Below are 25,961 nucleotides of genomic sequence, written 5' to 3' on the forward strand. Positions count from 1 at the left end.
ATAGTAATTGTGATCTTCACATGTACAAGCGACCGCATTTCGAGGAGGGCGTTCACGCGTCTCCACTTAGATAGCTCGATTAGCGCCGGGAATAACATGGGACCGCTAAGTACCGGAGGCTTGTCGGCTCTGCGAAGTTCTCCTATGCTCCCGGGACACTCTTGCGAAAGACACGGGGTCCAACCTGTTACTTGTCACTGCTTGCTGGCATGGTGCTGAATGCGATTCTAGCAATGTGCAAAGGACAAGGACAGAAACATCACAGCTCAGCCAAACGTCGGGGCATCTAAGACTGACGGCCGTCGCTTGTTGTTGTTGCCTCGCAATCCTGCACTGTATTTGTTGGAAGGCCCTCGTATGACCCAACCGTGTCTGGAAATATTTTCAAGTGCATCCGGGGTCTCCTTTATTGTCAACCGTCCTTACGACGCACATCACGTCTTTTTTGCACAGCCGGAGTTTGTCGGTGCGGAGATAGTGACGGACATCTGTGATCCTTAAGTCCCGCCTAAGTCCTTATGTCCTTATCACCGGGAATCCTTCCCTGGCGCCCTGGACAAGCTTTTGCAGGCTTATGCCAAAAGGCTTGTCTTCAATGTGCTTGTGTGGTGTTGATGTTTATATAGTAAGTCAAGAGTGCCGGTGGTGAGCGGTTCTACAGTGCATGAAGGTCAATGACGGGCTCGGGGCCAGACCTGGAGTATAACGCCCAGTTTGAGTGCAAAGTCGGCCGAATCTCGCACGAGGGGTATGGCCAGCCCAATGTCCAACACTAGCGTCAACTTTACTTGTTCAAGGATGCATGATCAGGCACAAGCCGGGCTTTGGTTCCTCGCTCCAAGCGGGGTATTCCGTCGGTATGCAGGCGAGGGGGTGACGATTACTGCCGGCCAACAACAAACATGTCATATAAATTTAAGATTCTCTACTGCCTACTACTGCCGTGAACCTCTCGCCCTCTCCAACTCACCAGTGACTCATCAGCTTTGAAGTATCAATTAGCCATGGCCAACGGAAAAGTCGTCCTCATCACCGGAGGTGAGCACCCTCTAGTCCCCTGACCTTGTGCCAACCTCCATGAAATAAGCACACATGAAGCGCACATACACAAACACGCAAACACTAAAGCCATCAACAGCCAACACCGGCCTCGGCTACGAGGTGGTCAAAGCCCTGGCCGCCACCTCCCACGCCTACAAGATCATCCTGGGCTGCCGCGACCCGAGCAAGGGCGATGCCGCCGTGGCCAAGATCAAGAGCGAGGTCCCCGAGACGGCCTCGTCCTTCTCCGTCGTGCAAATCGACATCGCCTCGGACGAGTCAATCGAAGCAGCGGTGGCCTCGCTCACTTCGACGGAGCCGCGCATCGACGTGCTCGTCAACAACGCCGGCGCGCACTTTGAGATCGACGCCACCAAGAACCTGCGCCCGGACGGCATCCCTTCGGCCGCCGCGATGCGCCGCGCCTTCAACCAGTCCTGGAACGTCAACGTGGCCGGCACGCAGGTCCTGACTGCGCTGCTCGTGCCCTTGCTGCTAAAGTCGCCCGATCCCAGACTGCTCTTCCTGACCAGCGGCACCGCGTCGCTGACCGAGACGGAGAAGACGGACGGCCCCATCTACGGCCGAATCAACGCGCACCCCAAGGAGACCGGGTGGCCGAAGCCCGCGGGGTCGCTGGGCGAGGGCAAGCCCTCAGGCCTGCCGTCCGCGTACAAGTCGGTGAAAGTCGGGCTCAACATGGTGATGCGCGAGTGGGCGAGGGTCCTGCGCGCCGACGGGGTCAAGGTGTGGTCCATCTCGCCTGGGTTCTTGGCCACCGGTCTCGGTGGGGTTGGCGCAGATGCCTTGCGCAAGGTGAGGATCTTCTTTTGCTTTTCCTTTTCATTATCGTTTCGTTGCCGTCTGGCCTCGGTTCCGGCAAAGATGTTCTTTTCAGGTCTTGCTAATGTGAACGACGTGTTCAGCTTGGTGCCAAGGAACCGCACGAGGGGGGCGAGTTCATCCGCGATGTGGTCGAGGGCAAGTATGACCATGAGGAAGGCAAGGCTATCCGTGCCACTGGGCCGCAGCCGTGGTAAAGATGTCCCGTCCTTGGGCTGAGATGATGCAAAATGCTACCATGTTGGTCAGTGTGGGTTATCGCTGCAGGAGCTCTTTGATATGGTGGAAGGATTGGGTCTGCTGGATTCTTCGTGGACTGGAAAGCAATAGCATGATTGTTTGATTGATGCATGATGATGGGGGAAAAGAAAACTCAGATTGATTGATGCTCACAACCCCGGAATATCTCAATTGACAAATAAAAAGTGATAGCCCGCAGTATCATGCCACGGTGTTCTGCCAGACTTGTTGCTTGATATACTTTCCTTCTTTAGCAGAAGGCTGGCCCTGCCTGCCAACCCTCAACTGTTCGTGACCTCCAGGGCCGTCTATTCAATGTAACATCGGGACAATACCCGCCCTACTCGATCCTTGGTTACTGCCAGTATCATCCCCTGCCCCCTCCCATATCGCTTATTGCCCCAGATGCCAATTCCTACAAAAGCTTGGCCTGCGTCGCCCCGCCGAAGCGCTGCACGGCCACGATGCGGCCGCACTTGGAGCACATGTGCTCCGCATTCTTGAAGTGGTTCGCAGCATAGGGGATGAAGACGCCCAGCCCGGTGGTGAAGAAGAAAAAGGTCGCCATCCAGCTAAATTCCTCGCCCCACGAGATTAGTACATCGTGCGTGCCCACTGTGGTGATGGAGGAGAAGAGACAAGTGTGGCTTAGGTGCGAAGATCAAGGAAAGGAGAGAAAAAAAGGAAAAGAGAGACATACTGCGTGCCCTTTCCGGGGACGTGCCTGACCGACGTTGGCCCGATGTCGCGGCATGCGGGACACTGGATCAGAGCGGGGAAGCGCTGGAGCAGCGGCACGGGGACCACGTTCCCGTAGAGCCGTGGCGGCTCGGCGTAGTAGTGGTTCACGGGCATCTGGCTGTGGGTGTGGTGGTGTACCGCCGGGGTACCGGTGGCGGATGCGTGCATGTTGTGGTGGTGGATGGTCGTGCTGCAGTACGCTGGTGCTTGGAAAGGGAGCTGCTGGGAAGCCCCGACGTTGCCGCCGTGGTACGAGTGATGGGACGGAGGGGTGTGGATGGAGCCGGCATGGCTCTGGTGGATGGGACTGGAGACGACGTCGATGAGGGGAGGAGGAGGACCAGTCGTCGCGTTGTGGATGGTCGGAGCCTGGACCTCGCCGGAGCGGGTTTCGACGGACATGGTATCTGTTTGAGTGGGAAAAGATACAGGTCAGCTCTCAACATTATAGGTGTGATCCATAACAAAACTTAGAGACCAAGACAGCAGGGCCCAGCTTACCAAAGTTGGCCTTGGTGTACGAGGTCATGTCTTTTCTCTTGATGGGCATTGAAGACTTTTCGAGAAAGCAGTTGCGACAACCGACGTCGAACGTGTTGAAAGCGTAGAATCAAATGTGTTTGAGAAAGTGCTCGAGTTCTACGTCGTTTAACGAAAGGGCATAGGGGAATATAGACAAAATGGTCAGGAACATCTGAGCCAGGCAAATCCCCGGACCATATATATACACACCATCACATTCCGGCACAGCCCCTGGCATGCCGTCTATCGGCCATTGGCCAATAGTGATGTGAAGGACCGTCTATCTAACTAGCCAAGCTTCCCGGAGCAGGCACGCCGGCATGGAACCATGCGACTCAGTGCATCTCCTCCCAATACTAGCCTGCGCCCCACGACTGTAGGAGCTGTGTTCCCGGCTACGCCTTGCGCCTCATCTCCAATGTGGGAGATCGGGATCTCCCAAAGAAGCGAAGCCAGACGCCTCTCGTATCAAAGACTGCTGGTCCTCCCACATCCCTAGGGAACCTTGTCTCATCCAACAGGCGCAAAAGCAGCGCCTTGTTTACATGTAGGTACGCCCAACCGGGCAGTGCTCAGAGCAGCACCAATACAAAACAAGACCAGCGCAGGACAGACTCCGACAGAGACAGGCAAAAGGCTAACCAAAAGCATCCCGCTTTGCCAGGCAGCAGGTTAAAGCAAACCCGTGATTGGGCCCCTGCGTAGCACATCATGCGGGAGTGCTGGGCTTGGTGCGGGATTCCCAAGCCTTCCCGCCCTTCGAGGTGAGAGTTGAGATCAGGCATCCAGATTGTGTAACACCTGATTGGTCGCGTTGGTGCCCGGCGCGCTTTCGGGGGTGGAGCACCCCTCCGCTACCTGTGGGGAGCAAGAAGAGCGAGAAACCTTTAGGCTCTGCATGTCAACACCCCAGTAGCCAGAACCAGCCAAATTACTCTAGAAAACAAAGACGAGATGCATGTGGGATACAGTTATTATTAGATCTCGCAACTAGTGTCCAACACCTCCATTTGGGGGTCCGATGCGCACGGCATGGAGTAAATCCCCAACTGCATAAGGAGCACTCTCCACTGTCTGAGTAGCGTTAGCTGGTCTTTCCGGGAGTCCGTTTGCAACTATGCTTCACCCAATCACCTGCAAACGCAGAGGAGGACCAAAAAAAGAGAAAGAAAAGGAAACAGAAACCCACGCTTTTGCAGACAGGCAAGACAAGCGGGAATGCCAAAAAGATTGATAATCAAGGAATTTGTCCTCGGTGAGGCTCGAACTCACGACCTTTGGATGTCCCAATTTTCTAATTGGGTCAATCAATTGAATGATATGAGACCAACGCTCTAACCAACTGAGCCACGAAGACATGTGATTGGTTGTTGAGAAGCTCGTGTCTTGTGATGATAAATATCCGTGAGTCAATTCATCGACATGCAAGAAGTCAACATCAGCGTTCAATCACCCAGACTGGGGCACGGAAAGATGCCTCTACAAGTGCGGCTTTCTAGACCAGTTTCTATTTCTAAGTCGTGATCAAATCATGCTAATGATACAATGCCCAAAACTCCTTGCCTGCTACCCTAATGTTTGCCCGAATGACACCCAATACAATGAAGACACCATCGGCTACAATCGCCGGAACACATCCGCAAAAATTTCGCGGCTCTTGAAAAGATTCTCCACTCGCAACTTCTCATTGTTCAAATGGGCAGCATCAGACGCTTGCCCACATGGGAGATGAGCTGCAGGCGCATCAAATTCCTTCTCCAGAAAGCGGATGGCCGGAATGGAGCCACCCTCCCTGATGTACAAAGGCTTGGATGGACCAATGCGCTTCGCAGTGCCTGCCGGGACAATCTCTTTGGCATCTGATTCGTCAGTGTCTGAAGAGTTGTCCGCGGAGAACAATGGCGACCAAGCCTTGACCACTGCTTCTTCCAGGGTGCGGAAGATGTAACTGTCAGGATCACCAAGCCAGGGCTCTGCCGTGTTGTCAATCTGGACGGTCAACAAGTTGTCAGAGACGAGATTGTCGAATTCGCTCTGCAGGTACGATGTGAGTGCATCAACTGTTTCTTGTACTTCCTGACCAGGGACGAGGCGAATGCTGATCTTGGCGCTGGCATGGCTGCTGATAAGACCTCCTCCAGAACCCGACACGTTGACAGCGTGCTGAGTCAGGTTGGGTTCTCGCCATCGGGCCATCAGGCTCTTCTTCAGGTTGTCAGCCACTGTCTTGCCTTTGGCACGGATACCAAGCGCATCGATGATCGCGTCATACCGCGCCTCCTCCTCCGAAGTAAGGGACGGAATGTTGGCATAGAACCCCGGAAGCATGATTGTGTTCCTTGGGCCTTTGAGCTTGGACAGGATAGTCATCAGATCCGACATTGGCTCGTTGATCATGTATGATCCGTCGACGCCAGAGTGAAGATCAGGCCGTTGCGATTCAACGCAAACCGTGGCGTGCATGACGCCACGGAGGCCATACGTCAGGCACGGCATGTCGTCGTTGAGCCAGTAGCTGTTCGCGAGGAGGATGTAGTCGACATGCCCAATTGTATCTTTGTGCTTGCGCACTGTCCGCCTGAAGCCACTGGAGCCAGATTCTTCCTGTCCTTCTATGAGGAAGAGGACGTCTGAGTCGAGCGACTTGGCCTGCATCAAGTCGGTCACTGCATATAGTGCTGCCATGATGGGGCCCTTGTTGTCGCTCACTCCACGACCATAGAGGAATCCATTTTCGCCCTTGAGCTGGAAAGGGTCGCTGTCCCACTTCGCGTCTTTCGTGTCGGCAGGCACGACATCGTAGTGCCCATAAAACAAGACACGCTTCCGCTTCTCTCCAGCTCGCTGCTTGCCGGTGAATTTCGCAAACACGACCGGGTGATGCAGGATGTCGTCTGCATGGAGCATCTCCACTTCGGCGCCCAGTTTCTTGAACAGGCTCCGAAGCCATGTTGCTCCTTGCCTGCAGTCTTCGGCATACTCTGGATTGGACGAGATCGTCTTGTAGGAGACGAACTCGCGCAATGAGGTGACCATCATGTCTTCCGACTCCTCGTGGCTCTCTGGGTCTGTTTTGGCTTCGTTGCCCAACATCCACACCGATACACTATTGTCATTCGCACCGGTGATGTAGAGCTGGTTATTGTCATGAGTTGTGACGACCGAAGCGAGTATCTTGCCGTTGTGAGCATGCCACTTTGTCAGGCACTGGTATTTCTGGCTCACGTTCTGAGATTCGGTCGGCTGGTATTTGCCGTACTGCACAGTGCTATGCTTCTGCAAGGAACGTCAGTAAAAGCTCGCCAAGGGCTCCGCCAAACCATGAAGCTTACACTCGCAGTACCGCTGGAGCCTACGCTCCAGAGATAACCCCAGCCCATCTGCAAGCTCCAGACATTTCCATCGTGCGCTTTGATTTGCCGGAGCTTCTGCTGCGTGTCAAGATCCCAGAGCTCGATGACGCCACTCAGCTTTCCGCTGTAGAGGAACGAGCCGTCGACCTGCAGGGACATGATAGAGTTGGCGTCCTCTTCACCCAGCATCATGACTTCTTCCAGTCCGTGCTCGAGCCCGTCCGGCGCTGCATCCTTGCTTCCCAATTTCCAGGCTTTGATGGTGCCGTCTCCTCCGCCAGTTACCAAGAGCTCCTCGTCAGCATCAGCGAGAGCTGTCAGGCCTTTCGCGATCATCATGCAGTATATGAATCCGTAATGCGCATACATAAGGTTAGCGCGCTTGTCGGTCTCGATCACGGTATGAGAGCGAGGGATGAGCTCAAATCGCTCGTCGGTCATGCGAGGTGTGCTGGCGCCCCCACCGACCGCCCTAGAGTCGAAGAAGCGGTGGTTCCTGCGATCCGGGTGGTTGGCAGAGTCGTGGGCGACCTGCTGCTTCAGGTCGCTCAGGCTGGCCCATTGTATGGATGTGTTCTGTGCGCCGTAGTAGACGGTCTGGTGTTGTGGGGAGTATGCGACCGAGAAAATGTCGCCAAAACTGTCGTTCGTGCTGTAGATTTCGTACAACCGTCTCATGGTGGTCGGGCACCATACATTGACGATCGGATCGCTCGCGGCGCTCGAGAAGAGCATGGTGCCATCATCGGAGAGGAAGAGGCTGAGGACACTGCGCTTGTGCGCCTGAATGCTGTGCAGCTGGCGATATGTGCTGAGTGACCAGACGACGATTTCGCCGTCTTGTGTACCAGCATATATCCTGTCGTCGCTAACCGTGAGGGCGAGCACGGAGCTGTCGTGCTTGAGGCTGTGGTGGAGTTCAGGGATGGGATGTTGGGTTGACTGTATTGTTGCGGAGGGTGCCCACGAGGGCGAGCGCGACGGCGCCATTGTAGAAGAGAGTGACACTGAGAGAGGCAATGGCCAACGTTAGAACAGAGAAACCGACTGAAGGTGTGCGAGAGGAAGCTGCCACTGTCGCAATTCCGAATCACGGGCGGATGAGCTGTCCACACTAGTAGTGTGGCTAACAGTGTGGGGAGGCACGTCAGAGTGCAAGCGTGCCGAGCAAGGGTCTCCAGGGCTGTCTGGGCCCCAAGCTCTGGTGGGAAAAGGGTCCGTCCACAGACTGGTGGGCTTCACTTTGCTGTCCTGAATCACTGCGCTGGAGGTCCTGGCTGCGAGGCACGCCATAGATTAGCCGTGCCAATTTTCGCCAGGCTGGTGTCTAGCGCTGGCGCCTCAGGCTCTACACCAGCGTTGCGAGCCTCAACTCTTTGGGGTGTCGGAGCACGATGACTGACTCAAAGTTGGGTGGACTGGTGCAGACGGTCGTATGGATGTGGGGTCCAAAACCCACGAGTCCGGAGTCGGAGGCGTCCAGTGGAGATGACAAGGTTGCATCTGGCAGCCGACGAGTGCAACTCGAAGTACTTGAAGTACTTGATGGTAATTTTCCAGATGGCTCGTTCGCGTAGAACCAAACAGTGGTCTGGCAGACAGCTTCGCCCGTTGTGAGAGGCGCCTTGTCATGGGGATCCAGCTGTGCAGTGTCGTTTGCGATATCCGGGTCGACAATCCTGGTTGGGGCTGCTTGATGGCAAGAGCACGCGACATCAAACCACGTCTAGCAAGCTGAAATGGACTTACTCTGCGTATTGGCCGATGAGGCCACCGACGTAGCCAGCTTTTCGCTCTCCTCGTCATCGCGCATCTTCTGGCAGCCACGGCATCGCCCACTCTCGCTCCCGCTATGCTGGCTGTGGTGGTCACTGTCAGGGCCAAAGTCGACGTCGATGGGGCGGGTGCCGGGGCCGTGGAGACCGCTGGATCCAGCAGCCATCTCTAAGGGCACCAAGCGCATCTGGGATGCTGTGGTCGTGGTGTAGGCCGAGCTGCCGAGCACAAATATGGTGAGCGAGTGAGAATCCTGCTGCGAAGGGGCAGGAGCTGGGAATGATTTGCAGGTGAGCATCAGTCGAGAGACGGAAAGGCGAGTGGCAGGCAGGCGAGAGATGCGATTATGAACTGCCTGCGGCGGTCCTGCCGTGTGGTCGCGGGCTGCTGCATTACTGTTGTCTGTGCTCTCTGGTTTGTGCTTTTGCTGTCTAATGTGATACAGGGCAATGTTGCATCTCTCTCGGCCTGGCCTGGCCTCCCCAATGGCTGCCTCACCGGCAACTACAGGCCAACAATTCACCAGCTCACCTGGCAGTGGCGTGCTCGCACCTTGGCCGCCCCTGATCAGCGCCTGGGCGGACTGGCGGTAAGACCTCATGCCAGATTACTGCGACACCCGGCGAATCAGCATTCACTTGGCCACTGCCGACAGGGCGCGACACCTTGCACTTGCTTGATGCCGTGCCTGCGCTGTCATCTGTCACGAGAGCTTCATCTTGTGCATGCCAGGCCGCGCTGGCACAAACCTTTTAATTGATTTTTACATGCACGTGAGCGCAGCACTTGTGGAAATCGCCTTGCTGCAGCCACGTGTCCACGACCCGGGAAGAGTGCTGTTCTAAAAGCGATAGCAACGCCAGACGGACTTACTGCGCCCGGAGAGATTGTCCCAAGGCGCCATTCAGTGGTGACATGACGTGCCGGTCCGCGCGGTGAGACTGTGCTCATCAGCAGCACTTGCGACGTCCACGGCCCGTCCGAAATGTCTCACAAAATCATAGTGACGGCACCTGGGCATGGCATTCAAGTTCAACAAGTGTGTATTGTATGGCTCGGAGGGGATCGTCCAACTTGAAATTCTGAGCCATGCATGGGTGCCTTTGATGATGAAAGCCCACCTTTCTATGCGGCCAGTCCTAAGGATGAGCAGTGTGCGAGCCCTTATTATATACAGGTCCAAGTTTCTGCCGTAGCCAATGACTGAGCCTCGACTTGTAACCACAAGAGTGCATGGCGTATCCAGCCATTCGAGCTTTCAATGTTCCCGTGGCGGCCACTGTTGGACGTGAGAAGTAGGCTGCTGACTAAGACAGGCACGACCTGAGTCGGCAGCCCAGATTTCCACGGCGACTTGTCCCGCCCGCCTGCCTGCGGGAGCCAGCGATGGGGTCCGTGCGCAAGAAATTTCTATTGCGCTCAGCCTATCCGTCATTGCCTTGGGCAGGACTTGGTGATCGTGCTCAGCGATCTCGACATCCATCCCACACGACAGCCAGAACCCACCGACTCGACGTACCCAGCCGGCGACATTCCCGACGATAACACCGACTCTTCGCCATAGCGACGACTGTCATCGCTACGCACTCCGTGCACCCCCGCGCAACTCCAGTCCCTCGTCATCTTCGACACCCAAAGACCGCACACGATCGGCGGCCAACGTCCTTTTCGTCGCGCTTTCCGACGACTCGACTTCTCTCTCTCCTCGTCTAAACCCACACACATCACAAAATGGATCACGGACGCGATCCCTGCCCCTGGGTCATCCTCAACGACTTTGGTGGCGCCTTTGCCATGGGCGTATGTTTCCTCTCCTCCCCCGCACGATCCCGAGGCGCATGAAGCGCACGCCACTCCTCCGACAACGACGAACGCCTTCCACTTCCACCAGCGCATAACATACTGACATGTCCCGCCGCACAACCCATATAGGCCATCGGAGGCACCATCTGGCACGGAATCAAGGGCTTCCGCAACAGCCCCGTCGGCGAGCGGAGGATAGGCTCCATCACAGCAATCAAGGCGCGGGCGCCAGTATTAGGAGGCAACTTCGGCGTCTGGGGCGGCCTCTTCTCCACATTCGACTGCACCGTCAAGGGCATCCGCAAGAAGGAGGACCCGTACAACGCCATCATTGCCGGCTTCTTCACGGGCGGCTCGCTCGCCATCCGCGGCGGCTACAAGGCCGCGCGGAACGGCGCCATCGGCTGCGCCGTCCTGCTGGCCGTCATCGAGGGCGTCGGCATCGGTTTCCAGAGGATGCTAGCTAGCGGCACCAAGCTAGAGGTATGTCGTCCCCCATCTCCACGTGCGCAGTTTATGGCTATGAACTTCAGATTGCTGATCTCTCATTCACTTTTCCCCAGGTCCCTCAGCCGCCTCCGGAGCAGCAACTCGCATAATGGCCCTGATATTTTCGAAACTGTAACGACCAATGACGTGCCAAAACCCATGTACATCACACACCACTCTATCATTGCGCGAAGGCTTTTATTCTTCACGAAACTACGGCGCCCTGGCACGGGGGGACCGGGGACGCCGCTGGCAACACTGTATTCCACACCACCACCACCACCCCTGACGAACGAGAAAATCTTCCATCGACGAAAGTGCTCATATGCGGCGGTATGGGCCGAGCAGCAGGCGGAGAAGAAGAAGAAGAAGGAAGACGATTATGCCCCTGCTGCATTTTTGACGATTTGTATACCATAGACATGGACCTGCTACTACCGGGAAAGGGGGACACTTGATCTTATAATCCTTCTTGCATTTGCCTAGACGGGGACACAAGAGCTAGGCGTGATACAAACGCTCGTTGCTATGCCGCGCGGACACAGCGGGGAGCTGCCCTTGTGTGTGTGGCAAGATTTGCGTCAAAGCGTGGCGATATAATGGAGCCAGATCAACCGCAAAAGCACACATGCGGCGAGCAAGTACTGATCATTTAATGCAATTGTACCACTCCAATTCGATCACCTTGCTCTGGCGGCGGTCTATATGTACTGTCTTGAAGTGACGCAACCCAGCATGCGGTCGAACATGCTAAGCGCTCTAGTCGCACAAGGTCTATGTATTCCAGGTCCAACTTACTTCAGGGGCCCCTCGGTGGTTCCCCAGCTCCATCTAAATATTCTTTGTCTCTAATCAACTGGCATCAGGATCACCAGTGATCAAGATCTAGCGTGTCCGGCCCTTTATCCCTCCAGATCTGGAAGTTACCCTTGCCCTCGTCGTCGATCCAAGCACGAAACATGCCAGTGCTGTTGTGATCATGCACAATCTCGCTCTTCACGACCCGGCCGACAATGACGCACTCAATCCCAATCATCCCGCCCTCTCCCTCGCCCGTCTTGCCCCACCGGTCCTGCGCGGACCGCTGCAGCTCCCCGCCCGGAGCGGCGACTTGCGCAAGCGCCAGCCGTGTGGGCAGCTTGCCCCAGCGCGCGATGGACGCGACCGTCCTCACGGCGTTGATGCGCAGGAACGAGTCGCCGTTGCCGGTGCCGGAGAGCGCCGTGGCGCGGATCGCGGGACCAGTGGTCGGGGCGAGGCGGTGCTTACTATCGGCTCGCAACAGGGGAATGGGAGAGTACCGCTGTGATGACGATGGGCCGGCGGCGATGCCGGGGAGGCAATCGGCCAGGACCCCGCGCAAGCTGGATGAAAGCTCCGTGATGCCAGACGGTCGGCTCAGAGCTTGGCGGAGAGTGTTGAGGGACCAGTCCGCGGGGCTTGAGGGCAGCAGGGCGGTGGCGGGCGTCGGAGCGGAGGATGCGTATGCGCTCGCGTCGTCGTCGGGGTTGTAACTGTCTTCCCATTCCTCGGCCCAGAACCCGGCTCCCACGGAAGGTGTGTCCCCGATGCGGCCGGTGAGCTTGTTGGTCATGCCGCCCGTGCTGGTAGCCACGCAGATGGTGCCGGTCTCGTCCATGGCCACCGCGCCGCAGGTGCCCTGGGGCAGATACTCGTCTGGGCTCCAGGTCGCGGACACTGCCGGTTGTGAAGCATCTGACGCCGCCGCTGCCGCCGTGCCTTGCTTCTGCTTGTGCTCCTTCTCGCGCTCGAGGGCTCGGACGTGCTCGTCCCACCTGTTTTGCGTGAAGAAGTACTCCGGCCCGACGAGCTCGAGGCCGTACTTCCTGGCGAGCTGCTCGGCACTTGGGCCGTGGATGAGCGTGTGGCCCTGTGCGGAGGGGATGTTGAGCTCCTCCTCGGCTTCCGGCTGGCCTGCCTTTTCGTTTTCCATAGTGACGCGTGCAGCATCAGAAGCAGCCCAGCCAAGATCCGTCTTGCCCCAGAGGTCGTCCTCGCCGCGCTCGAGCATCTCCCTTGCCAGCAGGATTGGGTTCTTGACGTGCTTGAGGCCGGTGACGCCGACGGCACGCTTGGCGTGGCCGCGCGTCACCATCAGGCTGGCCTCGAGCTCGTTGATGCCGTCGCGGGTGAAGACGGCGCCGTGGCCGCTGTTGAAGAGGGGGTTGTTCTCGAGCTGGACCATGGCAAAAGTGGCCACGTCTAGTGCCGAGGGGAGCTTGCCCGACTCTGAGGTGCTGCCACTGGTTTTGGGCTTTGGGGTGTTCATGTACTTGTTTGTTTTGGCGATCTGTAACATGTTGGGTCAGGATTCCATTCCAAGTACTTGATTGGGTATAATTGAAGGGGCCAGCGCTTACAATGGTCAGCAAAGCCTCTTTGTAGCCGTTGTATTTTTCCGGGGACATGGAGGCAGCAATGTTGCCGGCGCCGCCATGGATGATGAGGCGCGGCGTGACCTTGGCATGGTGTTGTTGCTTGTACTCCATGGCTACCTGCCTGTATGCAGATGAGGGCCGTCTGCCGTGGTATGTGTGCACGCACTCGGGCAAGTGAGAAGGAAGTCTTTGGCTGGGCTGGGCGACAAGGCGGTGATGGTGAAGCAGCAGCACTGGGACTGGCGATAAGAAGAGTGAGCTCCGGGGGTGTTGTAACAGGGTATCAAAGGGCGACGTCGGAGGCGGCGTGGCCAGGGCCCGGGGCCGGCGCAGATCCGACGGGCAGCTTCCTCATTGGGGATGCACTCACTTACAGGGCAGGCACGACTTCCCCGCACTCCAACCTCTCACTGATTGCAACTCACCACCACCACGCCTCAACACGAGGGCGTCGTCATCTTCTTGACAGCTCCATGCTTGGGACAGGGCCAGATTCCCTTCTGCTCTTCACCCTTTTCTTCTTCTTTTTCAGGCTACGCAACCATGCAGGTCGAGACACCCTCTAGCAGTTCGGGGCTGGCAACCGAGGACTTTGTGATTGTGGATCGCAGCCAGGCGTCATGTCCCCAGTACACGCTACCCACGACTAGCGCACCACCACAAAAGGACGACAGCAACAACGGCCACGTCTATAATGATGCCACTCAAAGACAAACAGAGTCCATCGTGGACCGCATCGTCAGGGTCGGCCTGGACGAGCAAGACATCAAGGCCTTCTACAACGTCCCAGGCTCAACGGCCCGCCACGACCGCCTTTCCACCTTCTACGCCACCGAGTTGGCGTCTCTGCCAGCAGCCGCTTTCGGGTCCCACAGCCTCCAAGACAGAGCAGACTACCTCTTGCTCAAGGGATACCTCAACCGCGCACAGAGGAACCTCCGCCTTGAGAAAGAACACAATGACGACGTCGATGGCTTTATCGGCTGCATTTCCAGGCAGATCCGCCCCTGGTGCGAAAAGCGACAACGTGTGGACCCCATTAAACCACAAGAAATGGCCACAAGCCTGCACGACACAGCCAGGCGAGTCGCAAAGTACAAGGCCGCGATTGTAAACGAGAGCGGTCCCCCGCCCACACTCCCCAAGGTCACGGCATACAGAGTCATCAAGACTCTGATCTCGCTCAGCGAACTGCTCGCCGAGACTGTCAGCTTCTACAAGGGTTATGATCCCTTGTTTGACTGGTGGGTGACTGCACCACATGCGGAGCTTGCTACAGAACTGGCCGGCCTCGTGAGTGCCATCCGCGCGCACATTCTTGGCATCCAACCAGGCGACGAGGACATTATCCTTGGTGACCCCATCGGCCGCGACGGACTCCTGACCGAGCTGGAGGCCGAGCTCATCTGCTACACGCCAGAAGAACTCCTCCAAATTGCAGAGAAGGAGTTCATCTGGTGCGAAGAGGAGATGAAAAAGGCCGCGGCCGATCTGGGCTTCCGGAGTGACGGGAGTGACTGGAAAGACGCTCTCGAGAAGGTCAAGAACATGTACGAGCCCCCCGGCTCGCAACCAGTCTTCATCCAGGCTCTTGTCCGCGAGGGCAGCGAGTACGTCCAGAAACACGACCTCGTCACCGTCCCGCAGCTTGCAGAGGAAGGCATCCGGATGTACATGATCGACGCGGCGATGCAGAAGGTCTCGCCTTTCTTCCTCGGAGGGCCGTACCTGCAGGTCTCGTACCCGACCGCCAGCATGCCCCACGCGGACAAGCTCATGTCGCTGCGCGGCAACAACCGATACTTCAGCCGCGCGACCGCGTTCCACGAAATGATCCCCGGCCACCACCTGCAGGAGTTTGTCGCGGAGCGGAGCGCGCGCGCGCGGCACCGGGCCAAGCTGTTCACGACGCCGTTCTACATCGAGGGCTGGGCGTTGTACTGGGAGATGGTGCTCTGGAACCGGGGCGACTTTTTCGTGTCGCCCGAGGACAAGATCGGGTCGCTGTTCTGGCGGATGCACCGCTGCGTGCGGATCGTGTTCAGTCTCAAGTTCCACCTCGGCGAGCTCAGTGCCCAGGAGTGTGTCGACCTGCTGGTCGACCGGGTCGGGCACGAGCGGTCCACCGCCGAGGGCGAGGTGAGGCGCAGTCTGAACGGGGACTACAGCCCACTGTATCAGGCGGGCTACATGCTGGGTGCGCTACAGATCATGGCGCTACGTAAAGAGGCTGTTGAGGCTGAGGGCGGCATGGGCGAGAAGGCCTTCCACGACCAGATACTGGCTGAAGGGGAGATGCCGATTGAGATGCTGCGCGCTTTGATCTTGCAGCAGGACCTGAAGCTGGATTTCAACAGCACTTGGAGGTTTTACGACTTGTGATTGAGTGGGAGCAATTTTGGGTAGTGTTTTGTTTTGTTTTGTTGTGCACATAGAAGTTGCCGGGTCCGCGCCGATGGGTGTGCCCGACATAGCTGGGAGCATGGGCGCCGCTTTTGAGCTTGCCCAACACAGATTAATTCAGAGTGACCATATTGTCTGACGAAACAGCGAGCTCCATCGTGGCCTGAGAGCCGTTTTCCTCGTAATCTGCACACAAGTCGGGGGAGAGTGGTAGCACATCCAAGTTTTCTCAACGATGCATCTTCAGCACACTCTTTCCTGGTCAGAAGACTTGGAGGCGGCTCGCGTCAGACAATGCCGGCACACCGAGAGAGAGTATCCAGAACAGATTCTCTAGACCCAGGGAAGTGTGCACGACAGGCAGGGATGCCCAAAGCGCCGAAAGATGCATGCAGCCTGCAGGGCAGATCCCCTGAGAAAGCCCATGCATGGCGCTCTCCCCGGGCGCACTAACAACCAACAAACCAAGGGCAGCGGCGGCTGGCTACTTGCAGCAAGCAAGCCAAGCCAAGCCACGCGAGCTCCAGGGGTTGTCTTCCGATCTTGCGGAACTGTATAAAAATTTGTCATGCTATTCACCTACGCAGCTAGCCACCCGAGGCGAGCTGAAGACGACGGGTGGATCCTGGTGTGACCGACTTAAACAACAACCCGATTAGAGTTCCGGGGACCGGCGCGCGGACGGGTGGCGTCTGCACGTTTCGGTAATTGAACCAAGTTGCTCGTGTCAGCCGCACGCAGGGAATGCGCTATTCTAATCACCCACCATCAAGGGCTGAACTGGCCAATGGACGGGGTGGTTTTGACGATTACACTCGCGGAACACCGTGTCTGGACCTCGAGCCTGCAGCAAATGGGCGGAAAAGAGCAGGTTTGAGCTGGAAAGAAGCCCTCAAAGTGTTTTTCAGCTTACAAGCTGTTCGCCTTTCTGTCTTGGTCTGGCTTGCTTGTTCCGTGTCACAGCCATGCGGTGCGTATCCCGCGGACAGCACCTAACTGTCCCTCTCGGGGCGACTGGTCCGTCTGCCGACGAGGCCATGGTCTCTCGTACAAGCTCATCCTCCAGACTAGCTAGTCCCTTGTACAGCTGCCAAGCCCATAAGCTTAACCTTTTGGCTGTTCAGGCTCGTCTCGTGATCGTCGTCCAGAACTGACAGCTTTGCCCCTTCAGCACACACTCAAAGTCCTGTCTTTCAAGGTGCGGCCGGACCCGTCACTTTGTGTGCCTCCGCCATGGATAGATCTCGCATCAAAGGCCCGAGATTCGCCTTGGCATACCTGATGCCCGACCCTACCTAACCGTAAAACCCCCCGGCAGCCGAAAAGCTTCTCCTTTCAGACGGGAAGCCCAGGGCCCCGTCGAGCTTGGCCCATCCACTTCGGTGATCATGCTCATGCACGTAGCCCTCTTCCGGCCGCGAGCCATGCCCTAGCGAGTCGCCTTTTGGTGCCAGATCGGGATTGTTGAACTGACGCCGGTGCTTGCGATTGGACCTAATCTCGACGCCTTCTTTTTTTTTTTTTCGTGGTCAATAGCGCACACAGCCTGGGTCGGCTTGCAGTCTTGTTTTTCTAAGCGGCTGTGCTTGCCGCTGTGCGGCCTGATCCGGTGGCCTATCACAAGATGTGCCATGCACACAAACTTCCCGGGATAGTTACTGGTCCTTCGGGGGAAAATAATGTGTGTAAGCCGCACCTCCTCCGTCAGCTTTTCGGCGGTGAGAAATGCATCGTGGAAGACCGAGCTTGGCGTCCGGCTCGGTCCCGCAATCCTGCATCGTGGATGAGGTGTCCCATCCCAGGCTTTGACCTCGAAAGTCGTTCGTGTGTTTGCTTACCTGCTGCAGGCCGAGTTGCCTTGGTGTGTGCGTCGCCACGAGGCGAAGAGCCCATAAGAAGAGCCGTCACGCCGTGGACGATGCCTGTCTGTCCAGACACTTTGCCTACCGCTGTGTGCTTTCTAACCATCTCAGGGGCAAAAGCCGATCTCGCCAGGAATATTCCAACCCGTCTGTTCGGCACCCTTGTCTTGTCTTGTCTTGTCTTGATCGAGCTGTTAGAGTCTTGCCCTGCAGTTGGAAAATCAAACCTTGCGTTCCCATAATCATGAAACCATCACTCGTCGTCACCCTGGCACTATGCCACGTCCCGTCCTCGACCCTCGCATACCCCGGCATGGCCGAGACACTCGCCGACATCCAGGCCAGAACGCAAGCTGGCGGGAGCGGCAGCGGCACGCTTGAAGGGCGGTCCACCGACCTGCTCGGCGACCTTCTCTCGAGCGTGGCCACCGCCATCGGCACCACCATCGCCGGCATCCTCAAGGGCACCGCCTCTGCCGTCGCCGACGCGGTGACCTACAAGGCCCCCGGCGCCCTGGGTTCCGACGCCTGCAACAAGGACAAGCTGTGTGTGTGGAAGTACATCTCGGACGACCTGGCGTCGTCCTTCAACGGGTGCTCCGACCTCGCCCGCGCCGCGATCCGGCTCGGCTTCCACGACGCCGCGACCTGGGACAAGTCGTCGCCCTACGGCGGCGCCGACGGGTCCATTGTGCTCTCGGGCAATGCGGAGTTAGGGAGGCTCGAGAACCGCGGGCTCTCGCCGGTCGCGGCGTTTGAAAAGTCCATCTACGACAAGTACTCCCCTTACGGAAAACCCGGGATGGCAGACATCATCCAGCTGGCCGCCAACGTCGCGACCGTCGTGTGCCCGGGGGGACCGCGGATCCGGACCTTTGCGGGCCGCAAGGACGACAGCCGCGCCGGCCCGACGGGCAAGCTGCCCAGCCCCGTCCAGTCGGCCGAGGCCCTCATCGCCCTGTTCCAGGCAAAGACGTTCACGGCGAGCGACCTCGTCGCCCTGCTCGGCGCCCACAGCACCAGCAGGCAGCAGTTCTTTGACCCCAGCCGCGCCGGCCTCCCCCAGGACTCGACGCCCCAGACCTGGGACACGAGGTACTACCAGGAGACGCTGTCCGTCCCGCTCGACAGCAGGAGCATCGTCGTGTTCCCGAGCGACAAGAACATTGCGACGTATCAGGAGACCAAGGGCACTTGGAATGGGTTTGCCGGGGTGGGAGGCCAGGGCCGGTGGGCTCGTGTAAGTCCTCTCTTGCATTCTTTCTTTCCATTTTCTTTTCTTCCCTCTTCTCTTTCTCTTTGTCATGTTTTCGCACTGTCCCGTTCCCTTCATTGGCGTGCAGCTGTGCACATTTATTTTGTAAACTGTGATACACAGTGACACTTTGCCACCTCCTTGGTGTTCTATTACTTCCCCGTCGTCCACGAATGCCACGCCATAAAGATTCATCACCTTCACCTTCACCATCACGCACCGCGTAACGTATACTTAAGCTAACAGCGCCATAAACCCGAATACTAGGCCTACGCATCCGCTTACTTCCGCATGAGCATGCTCGGCGTCACCAACATGAACAACCTGTACGACATCACCCGTGTGCTGCCTCTCCCGCGGTGATCAGTGCACGCCGTCGTCGGGGGACTTTTATTCTCCCCCACAGTAGTAGCCACGCAACCCAACGATAACGCACATGCGCCCGAGATGACAAAACTAATTTGGCACAATAATATGGTCTAGTCTGGGGTATCTGCTTCTTCTTCTTCTTCTTCTTCTTCTTCTTCTTCTTCTTCTTCTTCTTCTTCTTCTTCTTCTTCTTCTTTTCTGGAGTGTCGGTTCATTTACGGGGCAAGCACACAGCGCCGCCGCCATGAGAAGGGGTATATATCATGTATCACCTAGGCAAAATCCTCGTCCCGACCGTCTTTGTTTGTTTGGCCGGGTAAAGAACATTACTTGGCTTGACTGCTGGACAAGCCGCGGAGGGGAATGGGCGGGAGCAGAATAGAAACTTGAAGTCCACTTCCTGCACTTCCCGCACTTGCTGTACACGAAGAGAAGCCCCAGGGACTCTGTTTACAGGTTCAACCTTCCCTCCCCCTTCAGTACACTTTCTCCCTTCGAAATGTCACACTTAGTCATTGTCAATAAAAAAAGGCAAAAAGAGGCCCTGATGATGAGGAAGGGCAACCTGTCCCATTCTAACCCATCTCTATCTCACGGGATGTGAGACAACCCCATCGACGGACGTCCCCATTCGGTTGAACCAGTTATTTCCATCGAGTTTTGAATTCTCGGAGAGATACTGCTCGCCTGTTTGCCCCCCCTGATCAACAGCACGGCCACGACCACGAGCTGCAAGCAAATCGGAGCGGGTGGGGGGAAGAATACTCCGACACACACACATGGGGTCTCAAGGGATGACGAGTGAAGAGTGCTAGTCGGGCCGGGCGATAAGCAGTAGCTGTGGAATCCACCAACCTCAACTGCTCCCCCTTTCCATAACCCCACAGTCGCAGTTAGGACGATCGTGCGTTTCCCATGTCGGCCGGCCAGTCTTTTGTGACCATGGAAGAAGGAGGCAAGGAACGAAACCAAAGCCTTGGTTGGAAGTCAGCTCCCATGAGCTCGGCGACCTAGTTGAAGCCTGATTGATCGCGACTTTGCCACCACGCTCATTCATCCAGCCACCCGCCCACACCCCCCTCCCTTCACTCTTTCACAATTTCAACGCCTGAAACATGTTGGGGCGGCAAAACAAAGGTGCAAACTCTTTGAGGAGTACAATTCATCTCCATGAATACATTCAATCGAGTCTCAACCTGTGGGAGACCTTGACAGCGCCCTACTGATGATATATCTTCTAATATCCCCCTCACTCTTGCTAGACCTTCTTCCCGTCTGCACAGCAAGTAGCCACATGGTGTGTCGTTGAAGCACCTCTGCTGGACTGTCCCTGTCCTTGTCCCAATCCCTATTTCCAGCGGGAATTACATGAGTATCCTTTGAAAAAACCAAAATCCCAGTGTTTCATAAACTCCATTCTTCCACGCTTTATATCGAAAGAAAATAAACCCAAAAGTTCCCAGATGTACATGTGAGGCAGCAAACGCAAGCGGTAATTGACTCAAGGCGCCGGCACCCTTGTCCCGTCCCACCAGGGATAGAACCGCTCGCCTTGGCTCAGATACTTGAGTAGGCATGCTTTGCCCTCGCACCCAGCCTCCGCCTGTGTCGCGCCCCACCAGTTGACGTCGATGCCATACCACTGGACCGTGAACAACATGATGATGCCCGCAATGGCGACTCCTGCGGAGAAGGCGGCCGAGAGGACAAAGTTGTACTTGGCCCAGAAGGCGAGGTACCGCCCACGGATGTAAATCCATGAGAGCCACGCGATCGGGACAGATGGCCACATGTACGAGAACGAATACGGGCAGTAGTTAAGGGCGCCGGTCCAGATGGCAACCGGGTGGATCTGGCGGATGAAGCGGTTGCGCGGGAACTTGCGAATGAGTGCGTAGAAGATGAGCGGAGCGGCGAAGCCAATCGGCCAGCCAAGCAGTGCCCAAGAGTACTGGCCGTTGGCGCCAAAGATCTTGAGTGGGCCGATGGTGCCCCAGAGGACAGAGGCCGTGTAGAATGTCTGCGGGTTAGGGCAGAAGAATCGCATGGGCGCTTTATCAGTGCAGACATTCGGGATGTTCATCTGAAACTGTAGGACACCGACACAGACAAAGGTCGAGATGAGAGTGGCCACCATCTGGGCGGCAAACGTCTGACGGGGGGCAATCTGCATGTAAAGTCAGTAAATCTGCTCGGGTCGCCGTGCAAACAAAAGAGACGACGAACCTTGAGGTAGTGCGCCAGCTTCAAGTCGTTGGAGAACGAAATGGCGTGTGCACACGTCACGTAACCAAACGATTTGAAGAAGTTCATAGCCAAAGCATTGCCCTCCACCCACATGCCGCCAATGAACTCAGCCAGGACGTTAAGTGTCACCTCAACACCAGTCATGGCGCGGATGATGCCGAGCGGAATGACAAAAATGAGGGACAGCATGACGCCATATGGCACAACTCCCACCGTTGTGTAGGTTGGGTAGCAGGCCACACCGGCCATGCCAGTGGCTCCAGCAATGGCAAGCACACCAAGATACCAGTACTCGGAAACCTCAGGGTACGATTTCATCAGCCGGTTGTGTACATCCTCGTAGTCTCCAGACTCCAGGGTGCCCTGGAGCGAGGCACGCCTCCTGAACGACCTCCACAAGTTCTTTGCGCCCATGGCAATCTCGTAGCGGTGGAACAGCGCGACGTACATGACTGTGGAGGCATACACAGCAAAGAACGAGAAGTACGCGATGATCTGAGCCGAGCTGAGGTACACGGCCGAGTATGCCATGTATTTGTCGTGGTCGTAGAGGCCCTGTTCGTTGAGAGCCATGGTAACATTGTAGATTTTGCCAAAGTGGTTGTACATCTTGTTGGTGACAATTGGAATATAGCCCGTGTTCCACACATTGGCGTACCACAAGCCCACGGCAAGCCAGCCAAGGACGAAGGAACCAGCCACGGAGTTGAAGGTCGAAAATGCAGGGACCATGAGAGGGTCAACTCCTGTGTACAAGAGGACGTTCCAGTCCCATGTAGGCCAGAAATTGAGCAGGCCCATGCCGTTGTTGAAACCGGTCAAGATGTTGAGGTCCCGGTTCTTTGGCGCAATCCACGTCATCCAAGAAAAGGCGGTCATGACCGGCACGAGCCAATTCGGCAACCAGAAGTAGGCGAACATGGCGCAGAAAGCGAGCATGAAGAAGCGGAAACGCGACATGGTGAAGATCTTCCGGAGCGGGCCGGGCACGGGGAAGTTGGATTCATTGTGCAGAGCGGAATTGAGCGCAACCGTGACGAGTGTCGCTGGCCACACACAGTACGATGGGTACACAAGAAACCTCCGAGTCAGGCCGGCAAGACCGTAGCCGAGAAAGTTTGTCGACAGTGCGATGAGGATTTGGTAGCCGAAGCTGCGAGCCCACTGCTGGTTGAACCAGTGGGGCATCACCTGAGTCCAGACAATGTACTGAGAGTAAGGCAGAGACTTGGACGTCGTGGCCATGATGGCAATCAGCATGTGCTCCTTCTTGTTGAAAGGGCCAGGGTTGAGGCTGTGCCGAATGCCCCAGAGCGTGAAACCCCAGTCCGGTAGGAACTTCTCCCAGGCCTTGCCGACCGGGTACGCTAGCAGCTGCGCGACGTTGGACTCGACAAAGATCTGAGGTTGACGGATCGAGAACAGCTGGTTGATGAACGCGAGGAAGATGGAGAAGAAGATGCCGATGGTCCACATGCGTATCGTTGAGCTGGGCATGTCGACATCGTCCTCGTTGGAGACGACTGCCCGCACTTCGGCATAGGGGCTGTTGTTGGTGATGAGGGCGGCCTCAAGCTTCATTTCCCAAATCAACTCCTCATGCTTCTCTGGGCGCTCAAAGACGTCTTCGTTGCTAAGAAACTCGTGTATCCTCACGAGTACGGCAAAAGGAAAGTTGGGGTCTCGTTCGTGAATCTTCATTACATTTTCCATCATCTGCCGCGGGCCGAGATCAGTAAACCAGCCCAGCGACCGTCTAGCCCGGCAACCAGGACCACCAGGGATAGAGAGGGAGGGAAGCAAACCTTTTTTGTGGTTTCGAGATCAATGGTGTCGGCGAACTCCTTCGCCTTGCGAAGGTCGTCTTCAGTAACGTTGAGCTCATCTTCGAAGATGCGCTCTGCATCGCTGACTTCGACGTCGACGGTGCTTTGCTGCTGAGCCAGAGTCGTTAGCGACGAGGTCCCTTTCTCTGTGCCCACAGCCGCCGTGATCTTGTCGTCATCTGCCGCAGCACCTGTGACTGCCTCTTGGACCGCCATGGATTCTACTCCCCCTTCCTCGGTAACTATGGCGTCGGCGTCGTGGTGCTGGGATGCTGGGCGATCACGGGCGAGAGGGAGATGAACCTTTTCGTTCGAGTCTTTCCTCGTTGAGGAGGACATGCTTTGTGACAGAGTGTCGGAGTCGATCTCCGCCTGGCGTCGTCGAGCCATGATGGAGACGGGCCAGCGATTGTCGACTGGCACGCGACGATGGGTGACGGCTGGGTGGCGACGGGGGGGGTTGCAGGAGACAGGCTCGACGAAGGAGGTGGATCGTGCGGCGAGGATATATCAGAGGCGGACCATGCGACAGAGTGGCATCAGGCCCTGTCCCACCTTATCTGGGTTTGGCTGGGCTGGCGGCGCGCATGGAGGAGCCAGATCGGGGGGTGGTGGTGCTGGCGATGGTGAAATGACAGAGGGAGGAAGGGGGCCGGCGGGCGCACGCAGTCGGAGACAGAGAGAGACGTGAGAGGTGGGAGGAGGCGACGGGGCCAGGGCGATGGTCTGACTGGAGGGGATGAGCTGGGCGGGCCAGGGTGGAGGGGAGATAACGGGCACCAGCCAGTCATGCAGCAGCTGCATGGCGGACAAGGCTGCCCAGCACGCAGGAGCAGGCGCCCCCAGGATGGGGCAGCGCCGCACCGGTGGAGGCGGCAGGGGCCAGCTACGCTCACTGGCGCTGCAGTCCAGACCAGCCCTCGAGACACGCCGCCCGCTCCTCGTCTCGGCACCACTTGCGCGCGTGGCCATCGACTCAAATTCCTGCTCCAGACCAAAACTCAAAATGAAGTAAACCTGGCTGCCAGGTGCCAGACCTGAGGGGCGCCCAATCCGGCTCCAGGCCCTCGCCGCCCGCTCACCTACCTACGAGATGAGCCCAGAGCCTGCCTGCCTGCCTGGCGGCGTGGACGTGCCAAAAGGCCAGCGCAAGCGAGCTGCGATTCTCAATCATCATCATCCAACTTCTGTGCCGCAACTGGGGGGTGGTTGTGAGAGCCTGGCAGGGTCGCTCCAAGCCGGGGATGACTGGCGCCACGCCAGGTTGCTATCTGGCCCAGAGCTCCAAGCCAAATCCTTCCTGCGCCGAGAGGCTGCGCTCTCTTCCGTCTTCCGGTGTGAAGGGAGCTTGCTGGCAATTCGCCAGCCGGCAGCGAGTTGCTTTTCGAAGCCCAGCCAGCCCAGCATGTAGGCAAAACCTTGGCAGCCTTCCAGCCTATCCGAGCCGCGAGCCCAGCCAGACACGCATAGCCGCGACTGGCCCAGGAGCAATAGATCATGTACCATATAGTAGTCTGTTTAGCCCCTCGTGCCTTAGTTGTGACGGCAAGTTGAGCTGAGTGATTACTAGTACATAATACCGACATCCCCACTAGTCACCCGGGCGTGCTCGAGCCTTCCGCCTCCGGCCCGCAGCGAAGAGGCCTGACCCCGATTGTAAAACACTGACGCCGTCAGTGCTCAACTCTGGCCGTCGGCAGTGCCATGCATGCACGGTGGATTTCCCGCGGGTTTCTGACCTTCTCCACCCTGAATCGTGCCTGGCTGTGGAGGGTGTTTTGTCACTGGGCGGAATGCGACGGTGGGCAGGTGCTTTTGACAGGTCGGAACTCTCTGTGACGGGTCTGCATCGACCATCGTCGTACGGGCTGAGGACATGCCTGTGGGTGCACCCTGGGGAGCCGGAGCAGCTGAGATAAGAGTTTCGGTACTGTGGCCGTGCGTGCGAGGTGCGAGGTACGGGGGGGCTTGTCGGCCTGTAGCGACGATCTCCAAAGATCATCTGCAAGGCGGCCCCCCACACCGAGGTGGTTGTCTTGGTTGTCACCTGTGTCTGCCCATGCGAGACGATGCTATTGGTGCACCCTGTCGCCCAGCAGGTTTCCGCTTCCGAGGCCTTGCGTCAACCAGCGCACCGCTTTCGGCCGGATGCTCTCGATCTGACGAGTAGTGGCCGAGAAAAGGCCTTGCTCTATTGATGTGCACGATCTTCGCCTCCTGACTAGGAAAAGTCTGGGAGTCCGCCCGCTGGCCCTGAAGCCACTGAACCCGAGGAGTCGAGCTGGGCAGGTGCCTGAGCGCATCGCGGCTGTGCAGGGATGTAACTCTGAGCGAGCACAGCACCAAGGGTTCCTGGAACAGACAGCCGAATACTATTTGGCAGGACGGGCCAGGGTCTCGTGTCGGGGGTGGGGAGGGGGGGCGCCGTACCAGGTGTGCAGGGTGGTAAACGAGCCACCTCGATGCCATGACAGCTATCGATGATGAAGCAGGTTCGGCATCCGGAAGCTGGATAGAAGCATGGCAAGTGCGCTGCTAAGGAGATGGACGGGGAGCATGAGGCATCCTGCCGTGGTAGGTGACGAGGAGTTGCTGGTATGTCTTGGGTGGTTGCTGACCAAGGCGCATGGCGTGTGGCACAGCAGCCAGGGTGCTGTAGGTGCCTGAAGAGGGATAGGCCCTTTGCGTGCCGACCTAAGCGTCTTGGGATGGTTCGTGACCGTGACGTGACATGACGATTGCGCTGCCGGTGCAGGTGCTTCATGTCTCGAACCGCGGGAGGGAGGGCGGCG

At 57.3% G+C, this 25,961-nt stretch overlaps 8 protein-coding genes and 1 non-coding gene across 9 annotated transcripts; 4 read left to right on the forward strand and 5 right to left on the reverse strand.

Moving 5' to 3' along the window:
- Positions 1-1,092: 1,092 nt before the first annotated feature.
- On the forward strand, positions 1,093-2,081 carry B0I36DRAFT_375712 (uncharacterized protein; the record flags this gene model as incomplete). The annotated part of the gene is made up of 2 exons (XM_046160392.1): positions 1,093-1,857; positions 1,968-2,081. The coding sequence occupies 2 exons, from the start codon at positions 1,093-1,095 to the stop codon at positions 2,079-2,081; spliced, it is 879 nt and encodes a 292-aa protein (XP_046010963.1).
- Positions 2,082-2,314: 233 nt separating this feature from the next.
- On the reverse strand, positions 2,315-3,531 carry B0I36DRAFT_328740 (LITAF-like zinc ribbon domain-containing protein). The gene is made up of 3 exons (XM_046154621.1): positions 3,367-3,531; positions 2,825-3,272; positions 2,315-2,696 (listed from the first exon to the last, which is right to left on the reverse strand). Exons 1-3 carry the CDS (start codon positions 3,413-3,415, stop codon positions 2,540-2,542), a joined length of 654 nt encoding a protein of 217 aa, XP_046010964.1. The 5' UTR covers positions 3,416-3,531; the 3' UTR covers positions 2,315-2,539.
- A 1,103-nt stretch (positions 3,532-4,634) lies between these two features.
- On the reverse strand, positions 4,635-4,744 carry B0I36DRAFT_t120. Its single transcript has one exon. It is a non-coding gene; the product is annotated as a tRNA-Met (tRNA).
- Positions 4,745-5,004: 260 nt separating this feature from the next.
- Positions 5,005-7,730, reverse strand: B0I36DRAFT_247283 (WD repeat domain-containing protein; the record flags this gene model as incomplete). Its single annotated transcript, XM_046150298.1, has 2 exons — positions 5,005-6,663; positions 6,720-7,730. The coding sequence occupies 2 exons, from the start codon at positions 7,728-7,730 to the stop codon at positions 5,005-5,007; spliced, it is 2,670 nt and encodes an 889-aa protein (XP_046010965.1).
- A 2,393-nt stretch (positions 7,731-10,123) lies between these two features.
- B0I36DRAFT_147601 (mitochondrial import inner membrane translocase subunit TIM17) lies at positions 10,124-10,966 on the forward strand. The gene is made up of 3 exons (XM_046148472.1): positions 10,124-10,316; positions 10,449-10,802; positions 10,883-10,966. Exons 1-3 carry the CDS (start codon positions 10,248-10,250, stop codon positions 10,916-10,918), a joined length of 459 nt encoding a protein of 152 aa, XP_046010966.1. The 5' UTR covers positions 10,124-10,247; the 3' UTR covers positions 10,919-10,966.
- A 710-nt stretch (positions 10,967-11,676) lies between these two features.
- B0I36DRAFT_247449 (nucleophile aminohydrolase) lies at positions 11,677-13,318 on the reverse strand (the record flags this gene model as incomplete). The annotated part of the gene is made up of 2 exons (XM_046150311.1): positions 11,677-13,119; positions 13,190-13,318. 2 exons carry the CDS (start codon positions 13,316-13,318, stop codon positions 11,677-11,679), a joined length of 1,572 nt encoding a protein of 523 aa, XP_046010967.1.
- A 324-nt stretch (positions 13,319-13,642) lies between these two features.
- B0I36DRAFT_328746 (uncharacterized protein) lies at positions 13,643-15,862 on the forward strand. Its single transcript, XM_046154622.1, has one exon. It carries the CDS (start codon positions 13,751-13,753, stop codon positions 15,587-15,589), a length of 1,839 nt encoding a protein of 612 aa, XP_046010968.1. The 5' UTR covers positions 13,643-13,750; the 3' UTR covers positions 15,590-15,862.
- A 1,622-nt stretch (positions 15,863-17,484) lies between these two features.
- B0I36DRAFT_293141 (ligninase H2 precursor) lies at positions 17,485-19,292 on the forward strand. The gene is made up of 2 exons (XM_046151782.1): positions 17,485-18,712; positions 18,995-19,292. The coding sequence occupies exons 1-2, from the start codon at positions 17,717-17,719 to the stop codon at positions 19,088-19,090; spliced, it is 1,092 nt and encodes a 363-aa protein (XP_046010969.1). The 5' UTR covers positions 17,485-17,716; the 3' UTR covers positions 19,091-19,292.
- Positions 19,293-20,229: 937 nt separating this feature from the next.
- On the reverse strand, positions 20,230-23,817 carry B0I36DRAFT_328749 (OPT oligopeptide transporter protein-domain-containing protein). Its single transcript, XM_046154623.1, has 4 exons — positions 23,473-23,817; positions 23,149-23,277; positions 21,323-23,059; positions 20,230-21,263 (listed from the first exon to the last, which is right to left on the reverse strand). Exons 1-4 carry the CDS (start codon positions 23,557-23,559, stop codon positions 20,598-20,600), a joined length of 2,619 nt encoding a protein of 872 aa, XP_046010970.1. The 5' UTR covers positions 23,560-23,817; the 3' UTR covers positions 20,230-20,597.
- Positions 23,818-25,961: the final 2,144 nt, after the last annotated feature.

Source organism: Microdochium trichocladiopsis (genome assembly GCF_020744255.1).
Source record: "Microdochium trichocladiopsis strain MPI-CAGE-CH-0230 chromosome Unknown B0I36scaffold_7, whole genome shotgun sequence".
NCBI lineage: Eukaryota > Fungi > Ascomycota > Sordariomycetes > Xylariales > Microdochiaceae > Microdochium > Microdochium trichocladiopsis.